At 40.6% G+C, this 22,757-nt stretch overlaps 1 protein-coding gene across 1 annotated transcript in view; it reads right to left on the reverse strand.

Moving 5' to 3' along the window:
- hdac11 (histone deacetylase 11) overlaps positions 1-22,537 on the reverse strand; it is a 67,489-nt gene extending 44,952 nt beyond the window's left edge. The window contains exons 1-8 of the mRNA XM_039612226.1: positions 20,860-22,537; positions 20,322-20,381; positions 20,066-20,214; positions 16,092-16,192; positions 13,180-13,296; positions 10,213-10,255; positions 3,708-3,784; positions 3,307-3,369 (exon numbers count right to left, since the gene is read on the reverse strand). Coding sequence (XP_039468160.1) covers positions 3,307-3,369; positions 3,708-3,784; positions 10,213-10,255; positions 13,180-13,296; positions 16,092-16,192; positions 20,066-20,214; positions 20,322-20,356 — 585 coding nt within the window. The 5' untranslated portion in view covers positions 20,357-20,381; positions 20,860-22,537. The remainder of the gene's footprint in view (positions 1-3,306; positions 3,370-3,707; positions 3,785-10,212; positions 10,256-13,179; positions 13,297-16,091; positions 16,193-20,065; positions 20,215-20,321; positions 20,382-20,859) is intronic.
- Between the last annotated feature and the right edge of the window lie 220 nt (positions 22,538-22,757).

Genomic DNA, 22,757 nt, shown 5'->3' on the forward strand with positions numbered 1-22,757 from the left:
GCTATAGCAACTTCACTTCTAAAATATAGTACTCTATTGTATAGATGAACAACATGTAATTGTCAGTTTACAGTAATGTAATTTGTAATACTTCAATATTGACAGTATATGATTGTCCTCAGAATTAACAGGAGACAACCTGGTGGTGGTCGCCCACGTGTTTTGACTGACCAGCAGGAGTTGGCTGTGGTGGAAATGGTCAGGGCAAGGAATGACATACGGCTGTCTGAAATCAAACAGGCTATTGAGAACAGCAATGACACCTTTGCCAATGTACCATCAATTAGCCTTCCAACGATTGCCCGGCTTTTGAAGAAGCACCAGGTTTCCATGAAACAAATTTACTTGGTTCCTTTTGAGAGGAACAATGTCCGGGTGAAACAACTGCGTTCAGAATATATTCAGGTACAACACTAAACTGGCATGGAATTACTGTAACAGTACTGACAACTATTAGTTGTAAAAAAAAAACTAACTAAATTATCATTTTAGAGGGTGATGGAGCTGGACGCTGCTGTGAATCATCACAAGTATATTTTTGTTGATGAGGCCGGTTTCAATCTGGCAAAACTAGACGCAGAGGACGTAACCTTATTGGACAAAGGGCTACCATCCAAGTCCCTGGACAACGTGGGGAAACATCTCAATGTGTGCAGCTATATCTGAAGATGGTGTGGTAGGCTGTAGACCAGTTCTAGGGTCATACAACGCTGAACACCTGATAGTTTTTTTAAATGAACTGGAGCAGGCCTGTCAGGAGAAGACATCGTCTATGTTGTTGTGTGGGCAATGTCAGCTTCCACCATGCACAGCTGGTTCAGGAATGGTTTCAAACACATCCTCGCTTCATGACCCTCTATCTTCCACCATATTCCCTTTCCTCAACCCAATTGAGGAATTCTTCTCTACATGGAGGTGGAAGGTGTATGATCGCCATCCCCATGAGCATGTCTCCCTTCTTCAAGCCATGTGTGAAGCTTGTGGTGATATAACTGCTGAGCAATGTCAAGCCTGGATTCGTCATGCCAGGAGATTTTTCCCACGGTGCCTGAACAACGAAGACATCCACTGTGATGTTGATGAAAATTTATGGCCCAATGTTAATGACCGGCTTGATAAATTAATAATAATAATAATAATAATAATGCATTGGATTTATATAGCGCTTTTCAAGGCACCCAAAGCGCTTTACAATGACATTATTCATTCACTCTCACATTCATACACTGGTGGAGGCAAGCTACGGTTGTAGCCACAGCTGCCCTGGGGCAGACTGACAGAAGCAAGGCTGCCATATCGCGCCATCGGCCCCTCTGGCCAACACCAGTAGGCAGTAGGGTAAAGTGTCTTGCCCAAGGACACAACGACCAGGACAGAGAGGCCGGGGATCGAACCGGCGACCTTCCGAAACACAGGTGCCCTTCCCAACCCCCTGAGCCACGGTCGCCCAGGGGGTTGGGAAGGGCACTTTTAATTGTGTAAAAGTGATAAGAATAAAATAAAATAAAAATATATTTTGCCTATGTAAATGACTTGTTTTTTTTCCTCCCTTTTTCGTGTGTGTGTGTGTGTGTGTGTGTGTGTGTGTGTGTGTGTGTGTGTGTGTGTGTGTGTGTGTGTGTGTGTGTGTATGTATGTACATATATATATATAATTTTTTTTAATGTCTGAACATAAGTGTAATATTTGCTGTGTAAAGTTTTACAGTTCAGTTACACTCAATCATCACCAAGGACAATTTGAAACGCTTACCTTGTATTATTTGCTCCTGAATGAAATGATTGGTAAAAGTACTACGTTGAGAAAAGATCTTACTGTTTTGTTTGGGTGATTAAAGCAAATGTTCTCAAAATATATCACAATGATCATGTGTTCTGAAACAATGATTAAGTGGAATGAAAATATGTGCAAATACAATGAAATCATGACATCAGATTCGGAAGAATGACTAGTGGTGTTACAAATGTGATCAAATGTGAGTTTTGTACTGAGAGATTTGAAAATGCACACTTTGGTTATGGAAATAGTACCAGACCTATTAAAAAAAACTGTACACAGCTGACAGGTGAGGAGGAGGATGCATGCAGGTAAACTGAGAGCCTGTTGAGCTGATCGCTGGTGTCGTGAGAAAAATGTCAGCTCGTTCTTTATGTTACAGAAGCACAGAGACACAAGACCAGGCGGAAAGAGACGATCGTTCGGTGAAAATGAGAATCTGTGAATGCAACATGTGGAACACGGAAAGTGGAATATGTAAACAAACCGGTTAACGTTAATTAATTATTTAATGGTGTATTAAATTAATCCATTATGTCAGTCCTGGCACTCCATATATTACACCACCACCTAATGCAAGTTTTATGTCAAAGCTGCCTTAAACTAACAGTACTGGTAATTACCAAAATTTAATTGTTAATCCACTAGTATGTACAACCTCTTTAGTCAAAATTATATTTTTAAATTGTAAAATAAAATTATTTTTTTGTGTGTGCTATTTTTTTTTTTTTTTTACAAATTTACTGCTTTACGAAAACAAAGAAAAATAATAAAGAACATCATTATTATTTTTGATTAAGATGCCAAATTACAGTTACTTGCATTCATAAACAAATAAACCCCTCCACCTCTTAACATAGCAAGAGGCACCCACCACGCCCCAGAAGGACCGTCCCCAGAGGGACACACGAACAAACAAATGAGTGAGAGGGGGATTAGGTCAGTGGGGAAGTATCCCATGGTGGATGGAGAGCCCTGCATTTAGCAAAATTCTCACAATGTATATAAAACGTTTTTTGGAAAGATGCAGGAATACAGAAATATGATGTCTGGATGCTGTTTTTTCACTCGTTTTCCTCAAATCTCCACAACAAATGTGAAATGACCTTCAAGAACAGCATTCATTCTGTTGTGTTCCAACATTATTGGAAAAGCATCAGAATGAAATTAATCAATATTGGCCTTAAACATTTTTAAGCTGTAGTTGTAAAAATAGCCATTGTTTTAATTAAAAAAATATCTAAAGTGGTTCTTCATCAGGTTAGGACACATTTTTCACAATATGAAAAAAGCCCAAACAAACAAGGTACCTAACATTGCTGAAAACATCCTACTGTTTGCATAGGTCTGTATGCATTCGGCTGTTTGTCAGTGGAGACGTTTTAAGATACCATCAGATTCAGCAGAATGTAAGGGCCAAATTTGCCTGCAGGGAGCCTCTGGCGGTAAAAGTGGGGCTATTTTGTCATCAATGATGGCTGCTAAGCAGTGTTGTGAATTGACATGGAGAGATGTGATGTATTGGCTCACCTGATGAGCATCCAGATCGATGATGGTCACCCTGGAGATTCCTTCGACTCTCTCAAACAGAAACTGAGAGATAAATCGGAAAATATTTACTGTCCTTCTGAACGCACATTCCCAGCATGAGAAAAACTTTTACATCTCACGTGGAATTGCATTAAAAACTCAAGCAGAACAATGTTCACAATGCCCAAATTAATCTTTTAACTCATCCATAAAGAACAATGAGCTTCATGCGATTGCTGTTTGTACTTTATGGCTATTCTAGTGAAAACATTCCTTTTTCCAACTGTGCGTTCGGGTTCATGCCTTGATTTTTAATAATGGCAGTTTTAACAATGAGTGTCAAGTCAATGTGTTAAATAATGGGGAATACCCAAAAAATAAAGTGTCTGATTCAGTTTTACCTTGATGGCCAAAGTGATGTCAGCATAGGCACAAAATCCACCTCCTCTGTCGCTGGAGCAGTGGTGGAAGCCTCCTCCTGGGAAACAGAAAATTCACAGGCTCTGTCTCAGGGCCATTAGACTAGCCGAGCAGGTTTCTTAGAAGTCCATTATTCAAAATGGCTATAACTGCCGATTTAAAATGGGCTGTTATTGAGTTTATTGCACCTTATAAAAAAGACTGCTTTTCCCATGTGGTATAACAGTGGGACTACTGACACCAAATGGGACTGTTCTAATGCTGCTATAATGCTAGGACAGCAGCAGTCTACAGGAAAAAGCACTGTGTGAAGAGACCTTTTTTAACAACTGGGATGAGAAGCCTTCGTTCAGGTTAAGAAATATAGTCTCCTCTGACATGCTTTGGTCACGTTCATTAAAATACAGTTTTGAGCAAAATATTAATTAAGGCTGGAAAAGTGGCTGGTGAAATATGACGATCATTATTGCCTAGCTTTCAAAAACAGTCCTTTATAAGGCTTCTTCATCCTCATGGTGTTGAGAAATGTAACATGCTGATTCTCTAAACCTGCAATTTAGGACATTTTTAAAAACGTCCAGAGCTGATTTGGAGTTTGCTTGACCAGTCTACATGTGTTTTGTGGATTTAGAGAAGGCATTCAACCGTGTTCCTTGGGTCCTCTTGGGGGAATCAGCAAAAGTACAGACATTCTGTACTTAAGTAGAAGTACAAATACTAGTGTTAAAAAACAAAATATTGCAGTAAAAGTTGAAGTACTGATTCAACTTCTTTACTCAAGTAGAAGTAAAAAAGTACCAGCTCTGAAATGTACCCAAAGTAAAAAGTTGTTCTTTGGAGGATGTTTCTATATTTGTGTAAAGCTAACTGAACGTTGTGCTATATTAACATACAGTTGCGCTCATAAGTTGATATACCCTGGCAGAATTTATGATTTCTTAACCATTTTTCAGAGAATATGAATGATAGCACAAAAACTTTACTTTCACTCATGGTTTCTGGTAGGCTGAACATATTTATTGTCAAACAACTGTGTTTACTCTTTTTAAATCATAATCTCAACACAAACTACCCCAATGACCCTGATCTGAGGTTTACATACCCCAGTTCCTAATACAGTGTATTGCCCCCTTTAACATCAGTAACAGCTAGATGAGGCTCTTTATCTTCTCAGTCGGTAAACCTGCCCATTGTTTTTTTGGATACCAATCAGACAGAGCAATTTAAGGAGAACATGCAGCTAAACATGTCACTCCTGGTCTGATTGCTGCTAGCGAGTAGGCTAGGAGCTAAGGGGACCAGAGAAAAGTACTGTGGCGGGGCGTGGTCTGCGGCGCGGCTGCTGGGGAGGCGGACGCAGCTGAGCGGCATCCGCAATCACGCCTCGCCGACTTGTCGCCGTCGTCGTGCAGGATGCCGCTGAAAAGCAGCGTCCGTGTGTGTTTGTTAAGACGATAACCAGAAATAAAAGTGTATGCTGAAAAGCATTGGGATGTGGTCGGATGCTATCATGGATCGTGGATCGTGGATGCTATCATGGAGTTCGCCTTGTAATCGGAAGGTTGCCGGTTCGAGCCCTGGCATGGACAGTCTCGGTCGTTGTGTCGAACAGAAAAGTGTGTTTTATGCTATATTCTCAGTGTTGTCATTGTAATATAACAATATGGTTGGGTGAATAAGGCAGTCTTTTCTAATCTTAGAAGTAAATACAGTGCACATTTTCCATAACATGCTTTGTAAAACTGTTGTTGCAATGCAGTGTTCAAAAGTGTATACAGCAACGTGGAGCTAGTTTATGTCTTCAAACTGACGCAGTTCCATTCTTTACAGTTTCTCTGATGCCAACTTATAAATAAACTATCATCAGTTGCAGCCCTGTCTGAAACAGCACAGCTCATCAGAGAGGACAACATTTAATCCAACAACAAAAATAAACAAGTCACTAAATCCTGACTGGAGTTCTTTGTCAGGCCATAAATTAGCCAAGCTGCTACAGGACTCTGATAATCAGGAGAGGAAGCTCGCTTCACAAGTGTAAGAGCTGAAGAATCGACTCCAAAGTGCTGAGACTCTGTGTGCTTGCCTAGAAAAAAAGGCTGCTCAACGGGCCACCAAGCTGGAAGAACAGAAAACTCAAATAGAGTACCTCCAAAGGCAGATGAAGGAAAAGGAGAAGACTTTGCAGAGTGCTATGAGACACGGTAACAGACTTCTCAGTCAGATCAACGTCATGATGGCACAGAATACATCAATGAAACAGTCAACTGAAAAGATGGATCGGCTACATCAACAGCTGGACAGGGTGACAAATAAACTAAAACAGGAGAGAAGTCTGAAGAACAAGTTCATGAATGCAGAGAAGAAAGCAAAGAAAGAGGTACGAAGGTTGCAAAAGATCTGTGACACCTTGAAGCAGCAAAAGAATAACAACAGGGAGCTACTAGCTAGTGCAGCGCTTCAACAAGAACTCGGGCAAATTCAACATCATCTAATGCAGGAGAACAGACTGCATGTAGAAAGGGCATTAACGGATGTGTTCCTCATCAGAGAGCTGAGGGCCACGAGGGAACACCTAGAACAGCAGGTATGTGAGCTCCTAGCCCAGCAAAATGACATCTCGGAGAAGGAGCAGTCACTTATCAGAGAGGTGGAGGGACTAAGATCACAAATCAAAGAGCTGATTGCATCTAGCCTCACAGTTAACACCGCTGAGATGAGCATGAAGGTTTCGGAGCAGGAGGAACACCTTGTCCCCGAATCACAGGCCCTCCAGCTCCTGGGAGAAGCTGCTGATCCATTAGAAAATCTCCCAGGAAAAACAAAGAAGAATACATTGTGGAAAAGATTCTTCATGGCTGTGGGCCTAAAACAGAAAAAGAAGGCCCCAGAGTCTGCCGAAAAATGAGATTAGATCTTGAATAACAAGATCTTGAATAAAATGCTAATATAGAGTGCTACTATGAGAGTTTTATTTCTTTTCAAATTTATTAAGAGGTCCTACAGTCAATACTAAATGCTTTCAAACCTATCTTTTCAAATTGCTCCTTCATACAGATGAGTCCCACGATTTCTGCTTAAATCAGAGCAGTTGATTTCATTTAAGAATTGCATACATGTATTTTCTAGGCTTATATTATGGATTTGTAGGTTTAATTAACAATCAGTTCTGATTAGACACATTTTAAATAGATTTTCAAATGATCACTTCTAGTTTACTCATGTCTTCTATGTATTAGTTATAGTTGTGGTGTGATGCACATGTGGTGACCTATTATGTTGTGAACTGTTCAGACGTGCTTGGGAAAAGAAATGCTGTTTTATTGCATAAAATAGTGCTGCTCGGTACACACGGCCAGAAGAGGGAAAAAAAAATCCCAGTGTTTCTGACTCGAGTTTATTGTTTCGGTGAACCACCTGTCACCTGACTCAAAAGGAGGAAAGCCAAAAATATTAAGAACTTATTTCTTAAATCCAGCTTCACTGAGAATGTTAAATCTATGTCAGTGTTTTTATTTTTTTTAAACCAAGGCTCCAATGTAGTATTTCATGTCCACTTTAATGTCATTGTCTTTATGAATGACTTTTATATAGATACACCCTGCATGTTGCAACAGGCACATATGTTTCTGCTGTGAGCCTGCAGCAAAGTTTACAACAAAAAATCCCAAATGAAAACATTGTGGCCGCTTAACTGAGCAGTTTATGTGGAGTTTCTGCAGCTTCATCAAAGCGCAAACAAATGCATTTATTTGAGCTAAGACACTAGCTGCTGTGATAGAGAGGATACCAGGAAAGCAATGTGTACATATACCTGACTCTAGTTTGCTGCTGTTTAAATGGCAGACCGCTAGCACTTGTAAAAATGCTACCGTATTTTCCGCACTATAAGGCGCACTTAAAATCCTTTAATTTTCTCAAAAATCGACAGTGCGCCTTATGTATGAATTCTGATTGTGCTTACTGACCTCGAACCGATTTTATGTGGTACATGGCGCTCAAAAATCTGTCAAAAAATGTTTTAGTACGACTTTGGTAAGCTACGAAGCCGCACCACTTGATGGATTGTCGGAGCATTACGGCTACTGTAGTCAGGAGCCTCGCGGAGTAATCTGGGTCTTAAACTCCGTCTTCTTCAGGTCCCAAAGTCAAATGAACACTGCGGCATCACTGAGAGTTTACAACTGTCTAAATCCTTTCATCTTTAATAAAATTATCAGTGTTCCTGCTTTACCAGGTGTAACAACTGAGTTTAGCATCCAGGCATGCATGAAAACAGAATTGATTAAATTTAATGGAGTTAGAAGTTAGCAGGAAGTGAACTTGCTAGTTTCCACCTAACCATGATATAGTATGTTCTGACTGAGAGATTTCTGAAAAAAATAAAACGTACAGCTCTGCTATCACTTCCAACATAAATGAAGACAGAAAACTAAACAGCAGTGACGTTTGTAAGGTTACTGAAGTTGGGCTAGCTGCTATATAATGATGTGCTACGTGATCGCTAGCAACACAGCTACGTTAGCATAACATAAACACAGTGAAGCTGGAGCATGAATCCTAACTTTTTTTCCCATTCGATAAAAGTTAACGTGAGGGTTCCTGATGGTTAGGGACAAATGCAATCGCATGGCAGGATGCTGTAAACGGACCAAACTTCAGTCAGGAGAACAACTGAGATAATCCATCCACAATACGAGGTTAGTCATTAATATACTGCAACAACACGTGAATAGACGAACTGCGAGAGACTTCAACATTAATGAATCAATGGTACGGAAGTGGAGGAAGCAAGAAGAATGAGATTAGTAAAATTTGACTTATCTGACTGTTTTGTTTCGCTTAACGCGCCGTATAATCCGGTGCACCTTATGGTCCGAAAAATACGATACATGTCTGGCGAGTATTGTGTTTGCGCCACTCCTCCTCTAGGTGATAAGCGGCTAAGTAAACTGATCAGCATGTTCTACTTTATGTTGAACACTGTTTCACTCACAGCTACCAGAAACAGACGCTCATGTTGAAAAGTTTGTAGCATCTCGTTAACACAGAGCATTCCCTTTGCAAATGATTCAAAATGCATTTCTGCTAAGTGGGGAAAGAAAAACCAAACCAAACCAAACAAAAAATAGGGTGGAAACCAAACATCGAGTCCAATATAAATTCCAAATAGAAAACTGAACTTTTTGCAACCAAAACAATAAAAATAATTGAGTGTTTTTTTGAATCGGTTCTGTTCATAATTTTTATGGACAGGATTTCTAGGCGCAGCCAAGTGGCGGAGGGCTTTCACTTCGGTGGCCTCAGAATCTCATCTCTGCTTTTTGCGGATGATGTGGTTCTGTTGGCTTCATCGGGTGAGGGCCTCCAGCTCGCACTGGAACGGTTCGCAGCCGAGTGTGAAGCAGCGGGAATGAGGATCAGCACCTCCAAATCTGAGGCCATGGTTCTCAGCCGGAAAAGGGTGGAGTGCCCACTCCGGTCGGGATGAGTTCCTGCCCCAAGTGGAGGAGTTCAAGTATCTCGGGGTCTTGTTCGCGAGTGATGGGAGAAGGAAGCCGGAGATCGACAGACGGATTGGTGCTGCGGCTGCAGTGATGCGGACGCTGCACCGGTCCGTCGTGGTGAAGAGGGAGCTGAGTGTAAAAGCGAAGCTCTCAATTTACCGGTCGATCTACGTCCCAACCCTCACCTATGGCCACGAGCTGTGGGTAGTGACCGAAAGAACGAGATCGCGGATACAAGCGACAGAAATGAGCTTCCTCCGAAGGGTGGCTGGCCTCTCCCTTAGAGATAGGGTGAGAGGTTCGGCTATCCGGGAGGGGCTCAGAGTAGAGCCGCTGCTCCTCCACATTGAAAGGAGCCAGTTGAGGTGGTTCGGGCATCTGACAAGGATGCCCCCTGGGCGCCTCCTGGGTGAGGTGTTCCGGGCATGTCCCACCGGGAGGAGGCCCCGGGGCAGACCCAGGACGCGCTGGAGAGATTACATCTCGGCTGGCCTGGGAACGCCTTTGGTGTTCCCCGGATGAGCTGGAGGAGGTGGCTGGGGAGAGGGAGGTCTGGGCTTCTCTGCTTAGGCTGCTGCCCCCGCGACCCGATCTCGGATAAAGCGGATGAGGATGGATGGATGGATGGAGTGTTTTTTTGTTTTTGTTTTGTTTTTCTGTTAGTATTCTTTTTTTACTAAAAAATTTAATTAATTAATTAAGTAATAAAAAAAAAAGAATAACTCACCACCTAATTTAAGCTATATGCAAAGACTGCATACATATAACACTGTGGGAAATGAAGGCTTTTGTTACATGCTGAAGACACTGGAAACCTGGCATGTGACACCACTATCTCATGGAAACCTCCATAGCTAGGCTCTATAGGGAGGTGAAGAGTGTGGGGTAAACTGCTTTCCCATATCAAAGCTAAACATATATCAGCTGATTGCAGATAGATGTATTACTGACACATGGAAGAGTGCATATATTGCAAACTCACCTACGTTTATGGCCCATCCGCGCTCAACAGCAAGTTTTCCTGCCTGTGAAAGAGACAATATTTCAGTTCAGAACTTTATGTGACCATAAAAATGTATAAATGATCCTTTCTGGTTGACAGAGACAGAAAATCCTCTGAAAGGAAAATGACCTTTTAAAAAATAAACTACAGAATGCAACAGGAATCTTCAAGTGACTCCTGCAGTCACCATGAACTGATTCATGTTGAGTGAAAAACAACAACAAATAAAAGGTGCAAAATGATGCATTCAAATGCTGGTTTTAAAAATGAGTACCACTAGTATATCTGACTTCTAACTATGTCAAACATGTACTATTTCTAAATATGCATATGGACAACAACAGATTTAATTACTGCAACAGTTAATGGGTTAACCGGAAAAATAAAATGGACTCGTGCTCTTTCCTTTCCTTTGGTGCTCCAACTTTGTCCCATGTGAAGCTCTCTGCTCTGCTGAGACTTCAGCAGTGACGTGTAATTAAAAGGTGACAGGTTTTCAAACAACTTGTCCATGGGAGCCCTGTCACTGTGTCATGGAACAAAAACCTGAAGCCACACATACCAGCTTGTGGTGTAGAGCGGGATATTATAGAAGTCAAACAAAAGAAATAAAGAAAGTGGGACTAAAGAGTACTACCCTCCAAAATCCTAAAATCTTTAAAAGTTAACATATCTGAAGCCAAGAATTATTCAGCAGAATACCAATGTAAAAGGAATATTTACAATTCCTTTTGGAGATTTCATTGCAGAGCCTCACTGATCCAAATCTACTCCTGAGAGCAGCTTTCTTAAGAAACGTGAGACGGGCAGTGTTTCAGGTTCATTAGTTTCTTTTCTGATGTGCCTGCTTACACCTCAGGAAGACATTATTAAGGCCTGGTTGCACTCCTGGCTTAGCCTTTAGTAAAAAACATACTAAAGGCTTATTTATCTAAGCCACTTCGCAAATAAAGGGCATTCTTAGGAAAGTAGTTTCAACCTTCAAACTCAAAATATTCTCAAGTACTGGCGGTTAAAATGTCATCAGTTAGACCTTTTTTTTTTCTTTTCTTTTTTTTTTTAAACAACGATAAGGCCGTGGTAGGTCACGATTTCTCGCTTGGAAAAGACAAGAGTGGTTGCTCTGCCATGTTCTTCTAGAGACCAGCATGTATAAGAGCTGATGAGAGGAGATGTGACCTGGGGAGATTGTGTGTAAATGCCAGTACGGTTCTCTGATGGATGAGTAATAACACAAATTTGCATGTATGCACACAGTCTGGCCATGGACAGAGTGTGTGCGTAACACTCCACTCTGTCTGGGGAAAACAAGAACACTCTTTAACAGAGCGTAGCAGGCATATTTTACAACAGCCCTCAAATCTCATGTGCACCACTCATCAGTTCCATCGACCACCAGGCCCAGAATGCATCTCTTTTAGAGAAAATGCATTTGGCATGATTTTATTTGTAATTATATCAAGCGTATGCATTGAAAACCATATGATATTCGTTGTTTGCATTATAGTGGGCATATAGTTCAGGTTCTTTAGGTCTTCTTCTTGTACTCCATTTATTTCTTACTCTCTATTTCTCCATTTTCCATAAGAAGGCTCAAAAAGGCAGATCCCAGGTTCCAGTTTCTCCCTATGCTCCACTAAAAACTACATGAGAAAAATCAATCAATTTATAGGATTTAGGATTTCCACTGGATTCCCACCTTTTAATTTAATATTTCCTTCACAATCAGATCAGCCAAAAATATTAAGATATAAATCCAAGAGAAATAATGTGTCAATATGAGTTTTAGCTTTTATGTGCCTGTCAGACAGAAAGAATGCATTCCAGATAAACTTGGATAAAAAATATTAATGTTTCAAACCAATTTGCCTCACACAGACAACTAACAGGATTTTAAAGATGAAACCTTCTACATAACCATTACAGATTTAAAGTAGTAAATCACAAAAAATGTTTCAAACAAAGTCACATAGATTGTTCATCCTACTTAAAACAACTTAAGTAACCATTCCCCAAAACACATGAAAGAGTATTTCCATTTAAAAGCGCAAACACACGATATGTTCAACAGAGAAAACCCCATCTTCCCCCTAAAACTCCACCACAGAGATTGTTTTTTTTATATATGAAATATATATATTTAACACAGGTTTTCTATTAGGCTGCCTTCCCTTGGAAGTACTCACCCTCACAAGACTAAACAAAACAAGAACCTTTATTTCCTTAGAATTCTTTTACAGAAAGCATCAATTTAAAGCAAAGTCTTTTGTTAATACAACATGGTCACAGAGCTTGAACATAAAGGTAATGTAAAGTTTCTAAAGGTAATAAAACAATGTGAACATCTCGGGTTCTGTAGTTATTACTAAATGTCATTTCTGCAGCTACATTAAAAAATAGCCCTGTGTAAGCACAGTCTTCCATGCGAGATAAAGCAGTATATGGTCGGCAACAGGCCAGAACCTTACAAAAAAAAAAAAACTAAAAAATTAAAGAGCGCTGCACTTTACTGCAGAATAGTGATCCGTGCGCTGGAATGTTGCAGTGTTGTCCTCCTCCTGGAATTTTCTGCTGAGTACTGTACTGTTATTTCATGCATGTAGTTATTTTTTTTTTTTGTAAAACACAAACTAAAACCATATGTGGAATATCTACTAAGATGCGCAACTTGAGTTCAACTTCAGGTCACTGAAAATTCAAGGCTTTTTGTGGAAGAACCTCATTGTGCTGGCTGGATGCTGAGTGCAGTGGGTGTGAACTGTAACATTTCTGCTGCACTCGTATTAGTTGATAAAAGTAAACGGAGCCAAGAGTGGATCTCATCATTATCTGATGGTGGTACACTACAGGACATCATCTCTATTTCTACTTCTGACAAATGAGGCTAGATAACATGCCATTATCAGCCACAAGCATGAAGAGGAAATGAGGGTGTCAGATACCTACCATTATTGTTCCCCCTGTCTGGGTCCGCAAAGGCCTTAGCACCTTCCGCTGCACCAGGAAATTAGGCAGAAACAGGAGAGGTGGAATTTCTGTGATGGTTGCCACCACCAGAGACCACTAAATGGAAGCAAAACATAATTAGAGCGGTATAGAGATGTTTTTTTCTTTGCTATCTGTCACAAGACAAACAAAACCAAGTTGCCGTCAACTGAATGAACAGCACGGAAAGCAAAGCAAAAAAAGAAAGGTAAAAAAGGATGTGGATATAAAGGTGGAGAAAAACTGAATAATGTTGCCAGGGGGTTCAGGCTGAAGCTTGAATTCTCATGAAAAAATGACAGTAAAGAATAAAGCTATTGTACCTCACTTGGGCAGCTGAGGGAAAACAGAATAAATACAAAGCCTGTGAATGTGACAGAAATACTGTTATCAGCTTTGCTTCCTCTGTAGCAGGCACTCTACTAGAAGAGCTTTACAATGAAACGTCAGTATTCCTGACATCCACAGACAACTCAAAATTCCCAAATCCACTCAGGGAAAGGTAAATAAATGTAGACGCTAATCAGTCCCTCTAGATGATAAATTAAAAGCACAAAAGCTCAAAGGAGATTTGCCATGTTGTGAATATCCGTGACATGATATTCCCTGAGGACTAAGGATTAATCAGATGAGGACTGATTGGTGACTGATAACTGACTGGATGTCAGTTAAAAGAGAAAGAAGAATTCTGAAGTAAGATGGATGAAGTGATAGAGAATTGAGCAGACTTCAGTGGACATGAACAGAAGTAATGAGGAAGTGCTGGGAATGTATGGTGTTAAAGAGACAAAAAAAAGTATAATAGAAAAATAGTGATGGATTTAGTGAAAAGGATAAAACGGGAGTGATGTATAAGAGTGGAGGAGACTACATCTTATGCAGAAGGTGAAAGAGAGAGCAGACTGCAAGGTATTGGCAGGGGAGAGGCAAGTGAAGCCAAGGATTAAATGGTGGAAGTTGAAGAAAGAATGTTGCATAGAGTTCAGGAAAGAGTTAAGACAGGCAATAGGTGTTACAGAAGAGTTGTCAAAGAAGGGGACAAGGGCTTGCATTGATTAGTTAGGCAGAGAGACAGAGCTGTAAAAGATGTGCAACAGGTTAGAGTGAAAAGATTATAGGGGCAGCAGTCTAAGTAGAGGCTAGACCTCCATCTCCTGGGCAACCTCCTCTAGTTCTCATGCAGTGGAAAGCTAGACATATCCAAGCCAGCTGAAAGACGTAATCTCTACAGTTTATCCAAGCAGGCCCTCTTCCCAGTAGGACACACCTGAAACACTATACCCAGACCTCCAGGAGACATCCTAGTAAGATCCCTGAACCATCTCAAAGGGGAGACTGATCTCCCTTAAAGTTTGTGCACACCCTCTGATTCCCTGTCTTGAAGAGGGGAATCGTCACCCAAGTCTGCCAATTCAGAGGCACTGTCCCCAGCTTTGAGCGGTAAATAGTAAATGGCCTGTATTTGTATAGCGCTTTTACTTAGTCACTAAGGACCCCAAAGCGCTTTACACTACATTCAGTCATCCACCCATTCACACAGACATTCACACACTGGTGATGACAAGCTACATTGTAGCCACAGCTGCCCTGGGGCACACTGACAGAGGCTGCCGGACACTGGCGCCAGTAGGCAAACATGGGGTTAGTATCTTGCCCAAGGATATTTGGCATGCAGCCTGGAGCAGCCTGGGATTGAACCATCGACCTTCTGGTTAGTGGCTGACCTGCTCTGCCACCTGAGCTATAGCCACCCCCGTACATCATCCAAGACAGAGCTACAGCATCCAGAGCCTTAAGGAACTCTGGGCAAATCCCATAAACCCCAGGAACATCACAGTGTTCCCAACGCCTTTGCTACACATTTGGGTGCGCCATACCTGTCAGGTATCCACTTGATCCAACTCATCACCAGGTGGTGATCAGCTGACAGCTCTACTCCCATCTTCACCTGCAAATCTGACAATTTGATTACAAAATCCATCAACTTACAACCTAGAGCATCCTGGTGGCATGTGCACTTGAGAATACCCTTATCTTTGAGCATGTTGTTCATTACCCATAATTAGCACAGAGATCCACTGACAGAACATGGCTCAGGTTCAAATTGTGCAGGTTACTCCCCCAGTCACTCCCTCTAGGTTGCAATGTCATTGCCCATATCCCTGCTGTTATTTGCACAGTTTTTCCATCTTTTGTTTTTAATCACTTAAAAAAATTTTATTATCTTAATGACTGTAGAGTGTTTTTTTTCATACTCTACAGTCATTAATCTGCCTGTCACTTTGCTGCTGGAACCAGATTTTTCCCAATGAGGGACAATAAAGGATATTTCAATTTCTATCCTATTCTATGTGGGCATTAACTCTCCCAGTAAGAAAATGGAGTACACAGCTGGGGTACCTTCCAGCATCCCACCCAGAGACTCGAGGAAGACTAGATAGTCTGAACTGCCATCCGCCACAGATGACATTCAGCACGGAGCACAGTACGGGTAGGGGAGCAGGCGCTGATTGTAGGGGAGCAGCACTCTCATACAACAAGGAAAAACAACCCAACATACTCGCACCGAGTCGTGGGAACGCAAGTGTACCCTGCCCTGTCTGCCACCTCCCACTGCAGGTAATTCCAGTTTTATATAAAGTTTAAAACATGTTCAGGAGATTCATCTCAGAATCCAAGCTTGAGGTGAGCCCGATTACATCATAGTCACTATGTCTTGACCTCACATACAGGTTCAGACTTCATCCTCTCCAGTGAGGTGACACTCCATGTCAAATAAATTTGATTAAATTCATGTGTTACGGCAGGAAAGATGGAAGAAAAATGATGCCAGTCAAAGTGATAGATGCTGTACTATGGGTGAGATAGGGTACCTTTAATCTGTTGAGGTAGCGTTTGGTGTGAACGACCAGCAGATCCTCCTCAGCAGCTTCACGGGCCTCCACAAGGTTCCCATCATTGATAAACTGCTCCTCTGCAACACATACAGAGGGAGGGAGTACAGTTACAAAACACTGGATGCTAGAGGGGGAGCTTCTACAACCTTTGTGCTCCACAATTTGTAGGAATTAGTTTGGTATTTAGTATGTTTTACTGTAATACAATATCTGAACCAAGATGTCAGCAATCATTGAAACTCTTATCAGTAACCAGACTAATTTGCATGCAGAAACAGGAGAATGTAATAAATCCTACATTTATGAAAGCTGTAATATTTAGTTTTTCAAAGCTGATTGTCATTAAACTGCACAGGAATTATGGAGGCTATGTGGTGCTTATTGCATTAGCAACAGGAGTTTCTATTCTAAAGAGAGTGGACTATATAACAGAAACAGTTCTCTTGATAATACAATGCAGTATGAGAGGACCATAATGAGGACCACAATTTTAAGACACTTGGTATAGTTCAGAGTTCAGAATATCATTTTACAATGAGGGCCACATATAGAAAGGGGAGTTTCACTTGTTCAGCCCACTTTACATCAAAGTGAGCTGGACAAGTGAAACTCCCCTTTCTGTCAGTACAAAGACGTTTAACTACACATTTAATCCCAGAGATATTTTAATATAACATTTTTTTAAAGAAAAGCATAATTTCAACAGTCCACCTCAGTTTTTCTACATGACAGATGTGTAAAATTACAGAAAAAGTTCTGGCAGCTCAATCCTCAGACTGCCCCATATTTATAAAAACAAGTTTCAGTTAAAAAAAATTCTCTCTTTTTTTTTAAACTGAAATTTCTATAGCAGACAATGAAAAACAGGAACTTTTCTATAATTTAATTGTTTATTTTTTTAACTACTTTTGTGTGGCTTGAATGGCAGTGGGGAGGTCTTTATCAGCAGGAAAAGCTCTAAAACTTATAAAAATATAGTTAAAAGTTCAAAAATATGCATCTTCCTTCATATTTTCCAGAGCTGTCCAGCAGGCTGGACTGGAGTCTTTGGGGGGCAGATTGTGGCGCCCGGACCCTATGGGCCACCCCTGACAGTCCTCATTTATAAGGTGCTTTACAAACCCAAACAGTATAGCTAACAGGTGGATTTTCCCGGAACCAATGATTGCTTAAAGACAGTGTGAAAGTGGATAGTAGATCCTTGGTTTCTTAAGATCATTGCTGCAGCCAGGGGCAGTACAAAAGTGGCCTTAGAAGCACCTTAGACAGCTTTCTTAGGTTTAATCCCCTTGTTCTCCAGTGAGTTATCAGTTCTGTTACATAAACGAATGTAAGTCTATGTTTATGTACACTATATTGCCCAAGGTATACACTCAATCAGGTATTCATCCAATGACTTTCATAGCCAGAGGCTATGGCAAATGGACTGGTTCTTATATAGCGCTTTTCTACTCTGAGCACTCAAAGAGCTTAACAAGCACTTTTTTTTTTTTTAAATCTATGCTCTTTCTAAGTGCTTACTATTAGTATTCATACAATCCATTGGAGATGGATGCATTCACCAATGCAATGGGGCAACATGGGGTTGGAATGCAGCCTGGGATCGAACCTCCAACCTTCCAGTTAGTAGGTGACCTGCTCTACCACCTGAACTACATCTGTATAAAATCAAGCACCTAGGCATGTGGATTTCTTCTACAAACATTTGTGAAACAATAGGTTGCTCTCAGTATCTCAGTGAATTCCAGTACGGTACCATGATAGGGTGCCCTCTCACTGACTACTGACTTGTCAATTACAACTCAACAGCATCATCTTAACTGCTGTTGGGTTATCAGTTCATTACTGAGATAAACACAGGCCGCTTGGGCTGAATTGTAGACTGCAACGGTGACCACCCACTTTAAGAGCTCTGATTTCAGAAGTGAATTTCCCATTCATATGACATTTCAGAATATCGTTAAATAAAGAATTTTAAGCCTTGAACCAAACCTACAAGCTACAGGGTGAATCATGAGCAGAAAAAGATTTGATGTGGATCAAAAAAATAAAATAAAAACTGAAAAAAGAAAAAAGAAAAAGTTGAAGGTACAAGACTGGGTACATAGAAGCTGTTGCTGGTTGCTCTTTTATTCAGAAGGGCTCATTGACCCATTGTTTGCTTGTTAGGCAAATGTGTAAACAATTAAAGTGTGTACATAATTATCTTTAAAGGTGAAGGAACTACTTATCCCATAATGCCTTATAAAAGGTCCACATCGAACAACTTCCAACATTCTCAAAATTAATCCTTTAATTGTCATAGTGTTATATAATAACAATTTTGAATAGATTTTGCAGTTTGTGTGCTGTATGTAGTAAAGTATAGTCGTATTATCGGTATGGTACAGTCCTTCATTCCTGAGTGGAGTCACCAGTCTCACCATTTCTGAAATTTTGCTCTCACTAACTGACCTGATCTTCATGGGTTTAAACATCTCCATGGTAACAGTAACCTCCACAAAGCAGAGGCATTGCTGTTTCAATACAGGATTATGGGCAGAGTAGTTTTTTTTCCTTGGCATTGCAAGTAAAATGCTTTTTTGGTAAAGCGAGGTTGAAATGATACAGATGTGTGTTTTCTACAGGAGCACATACCATCATTTCACAATGTTTCATGTTAAGTTTACATTATATGGTTACATTATGGCTCATAATCAAAATTCCTATGGAGAATATGAATGTGACTTTTGCATCCAGAACCTCAGTGTTGCACTATATACATTGTTTATACATACAAATGCATGTATATTCTTTTAAGAGACTACATGAGGAAGCACATGGTCTATGTTTTGTTTGCCACTAATACTGGATTTTTATTTCAATAACTGCAATTTTAAAAAAAAGAACTGTTGAACACTCATAGTTGTGATTGGTGAAAAAACAATCACAGACCTGAACAGACAGGCCAGCTAGCCAGCTAACCTGTCTGAATCAATTTTTGAACTGATAAGTACAATACTTATCAAGTACCGTGGCTTCAAAGAAAGTGCGCCACAAAACTGTTTTTTTTGGGGGGGGATTCATTTAATTCTTAGAGATAAATAATTTAGGCAACCTGTGCTTTTTATTTAATGCTAAAATGTAAACCGCTAACCATGGAGCTGTAGTGTTTGCATAAGAAGTTATAAAGCATTAAAGAGAGGTTTGTAAAATCAGGCAGAAACAGTCCCAAAGTAGCTGCTTAAAAGCGTGGAGTTTAAATTTTTAGTTTCATGATAAATTAATGTCACTATATCAAGAAGCGTAGGTTATTTTTGATGAGCACCAGCCGGTCAATTATGGGCCATTTTACATGTTATTCCCTTAGACCGCTGAAACACAGTGGTCCAAAATCGGCTTCCGACTCTGGACGTAACACAGAGGGCTCATTAAAAACCCAGTGCACAACCAGTTCCTTTGTATCACTCTCTAAATATGCTGAGTAATTCTGCAATATCATCCAGTTTTCTTCCAATTACTGCATGGCTAAATTTAGAAAAACCAAGGTTTTCCTCTGTCAGCACAAGCTCAGCTCTTTATTTGCACTCCTAACTTCTGAAAGTTTTGTGAATTCATTAAGCTGCGTGCGACGCGTTCAACAGCACAGATGATCCACCGTGCAGCCTGACAACAGCTCGGTGTGAAGTCATGCCAGTTAGCCAGCAACTGTTTTCCCTCAGCCTCCAAGCCCACACTGGCCTTCATCTACTATACCTGCACAAACTCCCACAGGGACTTTTCTCTAATTATCTGTGCTCTATTGCTCTGCCTCCCCTACTCCCTCTTCTTCAACTACAACTACCTCTTCCACTGTTTCTGCTTTGTTCTTTGGCTCTTTTCGCCTTTACGACCTCAGTCTGAGTGATTCAGTGTTCATCGGCTCAGGGAGATATCCTCCCCATCTGCCACTCTGTTCTTCACTCGCTTACCTTTCAAGAAGCGGATGACTTTCCCCCACTTCCCCGCATCAAACGGATGAAGCTTTTCAAGGCCCATAAAAGTGATGTTGTAGTCTGGGTGGTACACAATAGGCAGACATGTTCGAGGGATGCTGGCATACAAATCAGTGCGGTGGCAGCTGAAAGAGGAAAGTCAAAAGTGTGTATTTCATTTACATGCAGTGATTTCCCCAGTGTGTTAATAAGCGCTATTGGAAGTGTCATGTTCTTTGTTTGTACTCCTTACCGACTCTTCTCCTCGTTATCTTCTTTGTGAGACATGTTTTTCAGGCATTGCTTCTTTCATCTAATCGGAAAAAAAAAAGGAATGAGATAAAAATTTCCTAAACTTGTGACTGCCGTAAATATGCACAGGAAGTCTCAGGACACAATTTATCTGTTTTAAAAGATGGATAAGAGCTTGAAATGTATGGGCTCAAAATGTCTTTGTGTCACACTGTAACAAACTGTCGTCATTAACACACAAGCGGTACACGAGGACCTAAGCTTTAGCTTGTCAAAAAAGGGGCTCGTGTCTCGCGCATGCGCAGTGATTTGTATACATATTACAAAGACGCAACGGGACAAGGAAATGTTCCAGCCGTACACACAGCCGCCAAACCTGTTTGTGTGCTGGCCGTTTTCAACGATAGACCCGACTTATTTTTATGTTTGTTTGTTTTCATCGTGGAGAACAAAAAACAGCACCAGAGACGCTGTATATGGCATAACAGCCTGGAGCCATTTCAGAGAACAGAAACTAGCAACAACCCGATGTGACTCACCTGCTGCTGTTCTGTGGAATAACGCAGGCCACCAAACAGCAGCTGGATGTAAAGAGACGGAGACTCTCTGTCCCTCCTGACGGTGTTTAAGCGGGGCTGTTGTCAGAATTGAGTGAACGAAACAAAAGAAAACGTTTTTCTTCAGTGTTTCTTGGACAGTTCGCTTAATTTCTGTTCCAGCTCTACGTACGTGCGTCGACTACGCGCGAGCTCCAAACCCGCGTAACTGACGTACAGTTACGCTGTTAGCGGAGATTTAAAGAAGAAACGTGTTCGTAGAATGCGGGAGCTTCTCGGAGTATTATCTGCCTAATTGTCAGCTCAACTTCACGTTTTCACAAAGAGGCACCGTCAACTTTATTGTGCATTTCTAGTGCGGATGATTTTGTTTTGCTTTTATTTTGAAAGTTAACCGTATGTTTTGGTTGAGGTCCGTCTTTAAAGGCCCGTTTTTGAACTCAATGTATCACTTTGTTTCCCTTTCAGATTAAAAGCTAAATAACTGTGTCCCTAATGCGCTTATTTTTGTAATTATGTTATTTGTTTCATTTAATGTGTTTTAATTGTAAAACGTGTCATTTTGATATATTTTGTAATGTCTCAACAATATCACATAAACATAGATAATGTGTTAAAAATTTTAAAAAGTATGAAAGAAAGAAGTGAAACCTTTAGCAGGTCCACTGAGATCAGTGAGCAGGGACACTTTATTACACTATTGTGTAGTCTGTTTTGGAATGAGTGTTTTTTTCATATATTTTTGTTAAATTCCCGAATTAATGTGAAAACTCTTCAATTAGCATACTGAGGCAGAAAAAATCTAAATACTAACTGTAGGCCTCTAACAGCAGTTTGATCCTAACTGCAGTGAATAGTGCACTTGGTGTTTTTTCCCAAGACTTGTACGTTCCTGTTGATAATATAAATGGAGATGAGATGTGAAGTACTCTTAAAGCCTTGGCAGGAAAGCTTTAGAAATAAATCAGGTGGTTCCTATTTCATCATCACTGTATAATACAAGTCCATCCAACCTTTCGAGACAATACTGCATCATTATATAAAGGGTTTAACCACTGGAGCATTGATGAGACAGAATGATGATGCAGAATATCTTGTAGTGAATGCCAGGCACAGTGGCTTTATGACTAGAAGAAAAGAGAGACTTTGATTCTACACAACAGGGCTATTGATTTTTTTTTATTTGTATTTTTTAAGTTGTGTGCCACACAATGAATTTGAATCTTCAGTGAACTGGAGCTATTTTAAGTTTTGCTAGGATGAAAAGTACACATTTAATAGAAGAGAAGCAGCACAGAATTCAGTTCAGGTCTTGGCTGTATCAAGCTCATTTGATCCAGTTAATTTTCTTTTTGTGTTGAATGATGTATACACAGAGCCCTTTTCACACATACCTTCCTGCTATGAACAGTGCAGGACATATTTGCATATACGTGACTAATATGTATTAAGTCATAGAGCATACGCTGTAACAGCCAGCTCCCTAATTAACTAACCTTTATACTCTTTTCTTTTGCTATCCACAATTATTGTACTTTCACAGGCCACTCTAATGAGTATCTTTCCCAGCTGCATTTACAAAGTTTTACCTCGTGTCAAACTGTGCAACAACGGAACAAGAAAAACCAAATCTTTTCATTTCACAAACGCACCACGGGGTGTGCATTGCGACCATAGGGATCAATGACATTTTTATCTGATCTCAGTGTGTGTCATAATGTGCAGTTCCTCATAATAAATCCCCTGAAATGCCACTGGTATGTCTGTGTTGCCACAGAGCAATCATGAGTTCACATACTCACAGTTTTCACCACTGCAATGAAGGCGGTGGCTGGCAGTGTTACCTGCAGGTGCAATGAACTGTGATTCTGCCATTTGGC

This window comes from Oreochromis aureus, linkage group 5 (genome assembly GCF_013358895.1).
Source record: "Oreochromis aureus strain Israel breed Guangdong linkage group 5, ZZ_aureus, whole genome shotgun sequence".
Taxonomy (NCBI): domain Eukaryota; kingdom Metazoa; phylum Chordata; class Actinopteri; order Cichliformes; family Cichlidae; genus Oreochromis; species Oreochromis aureus.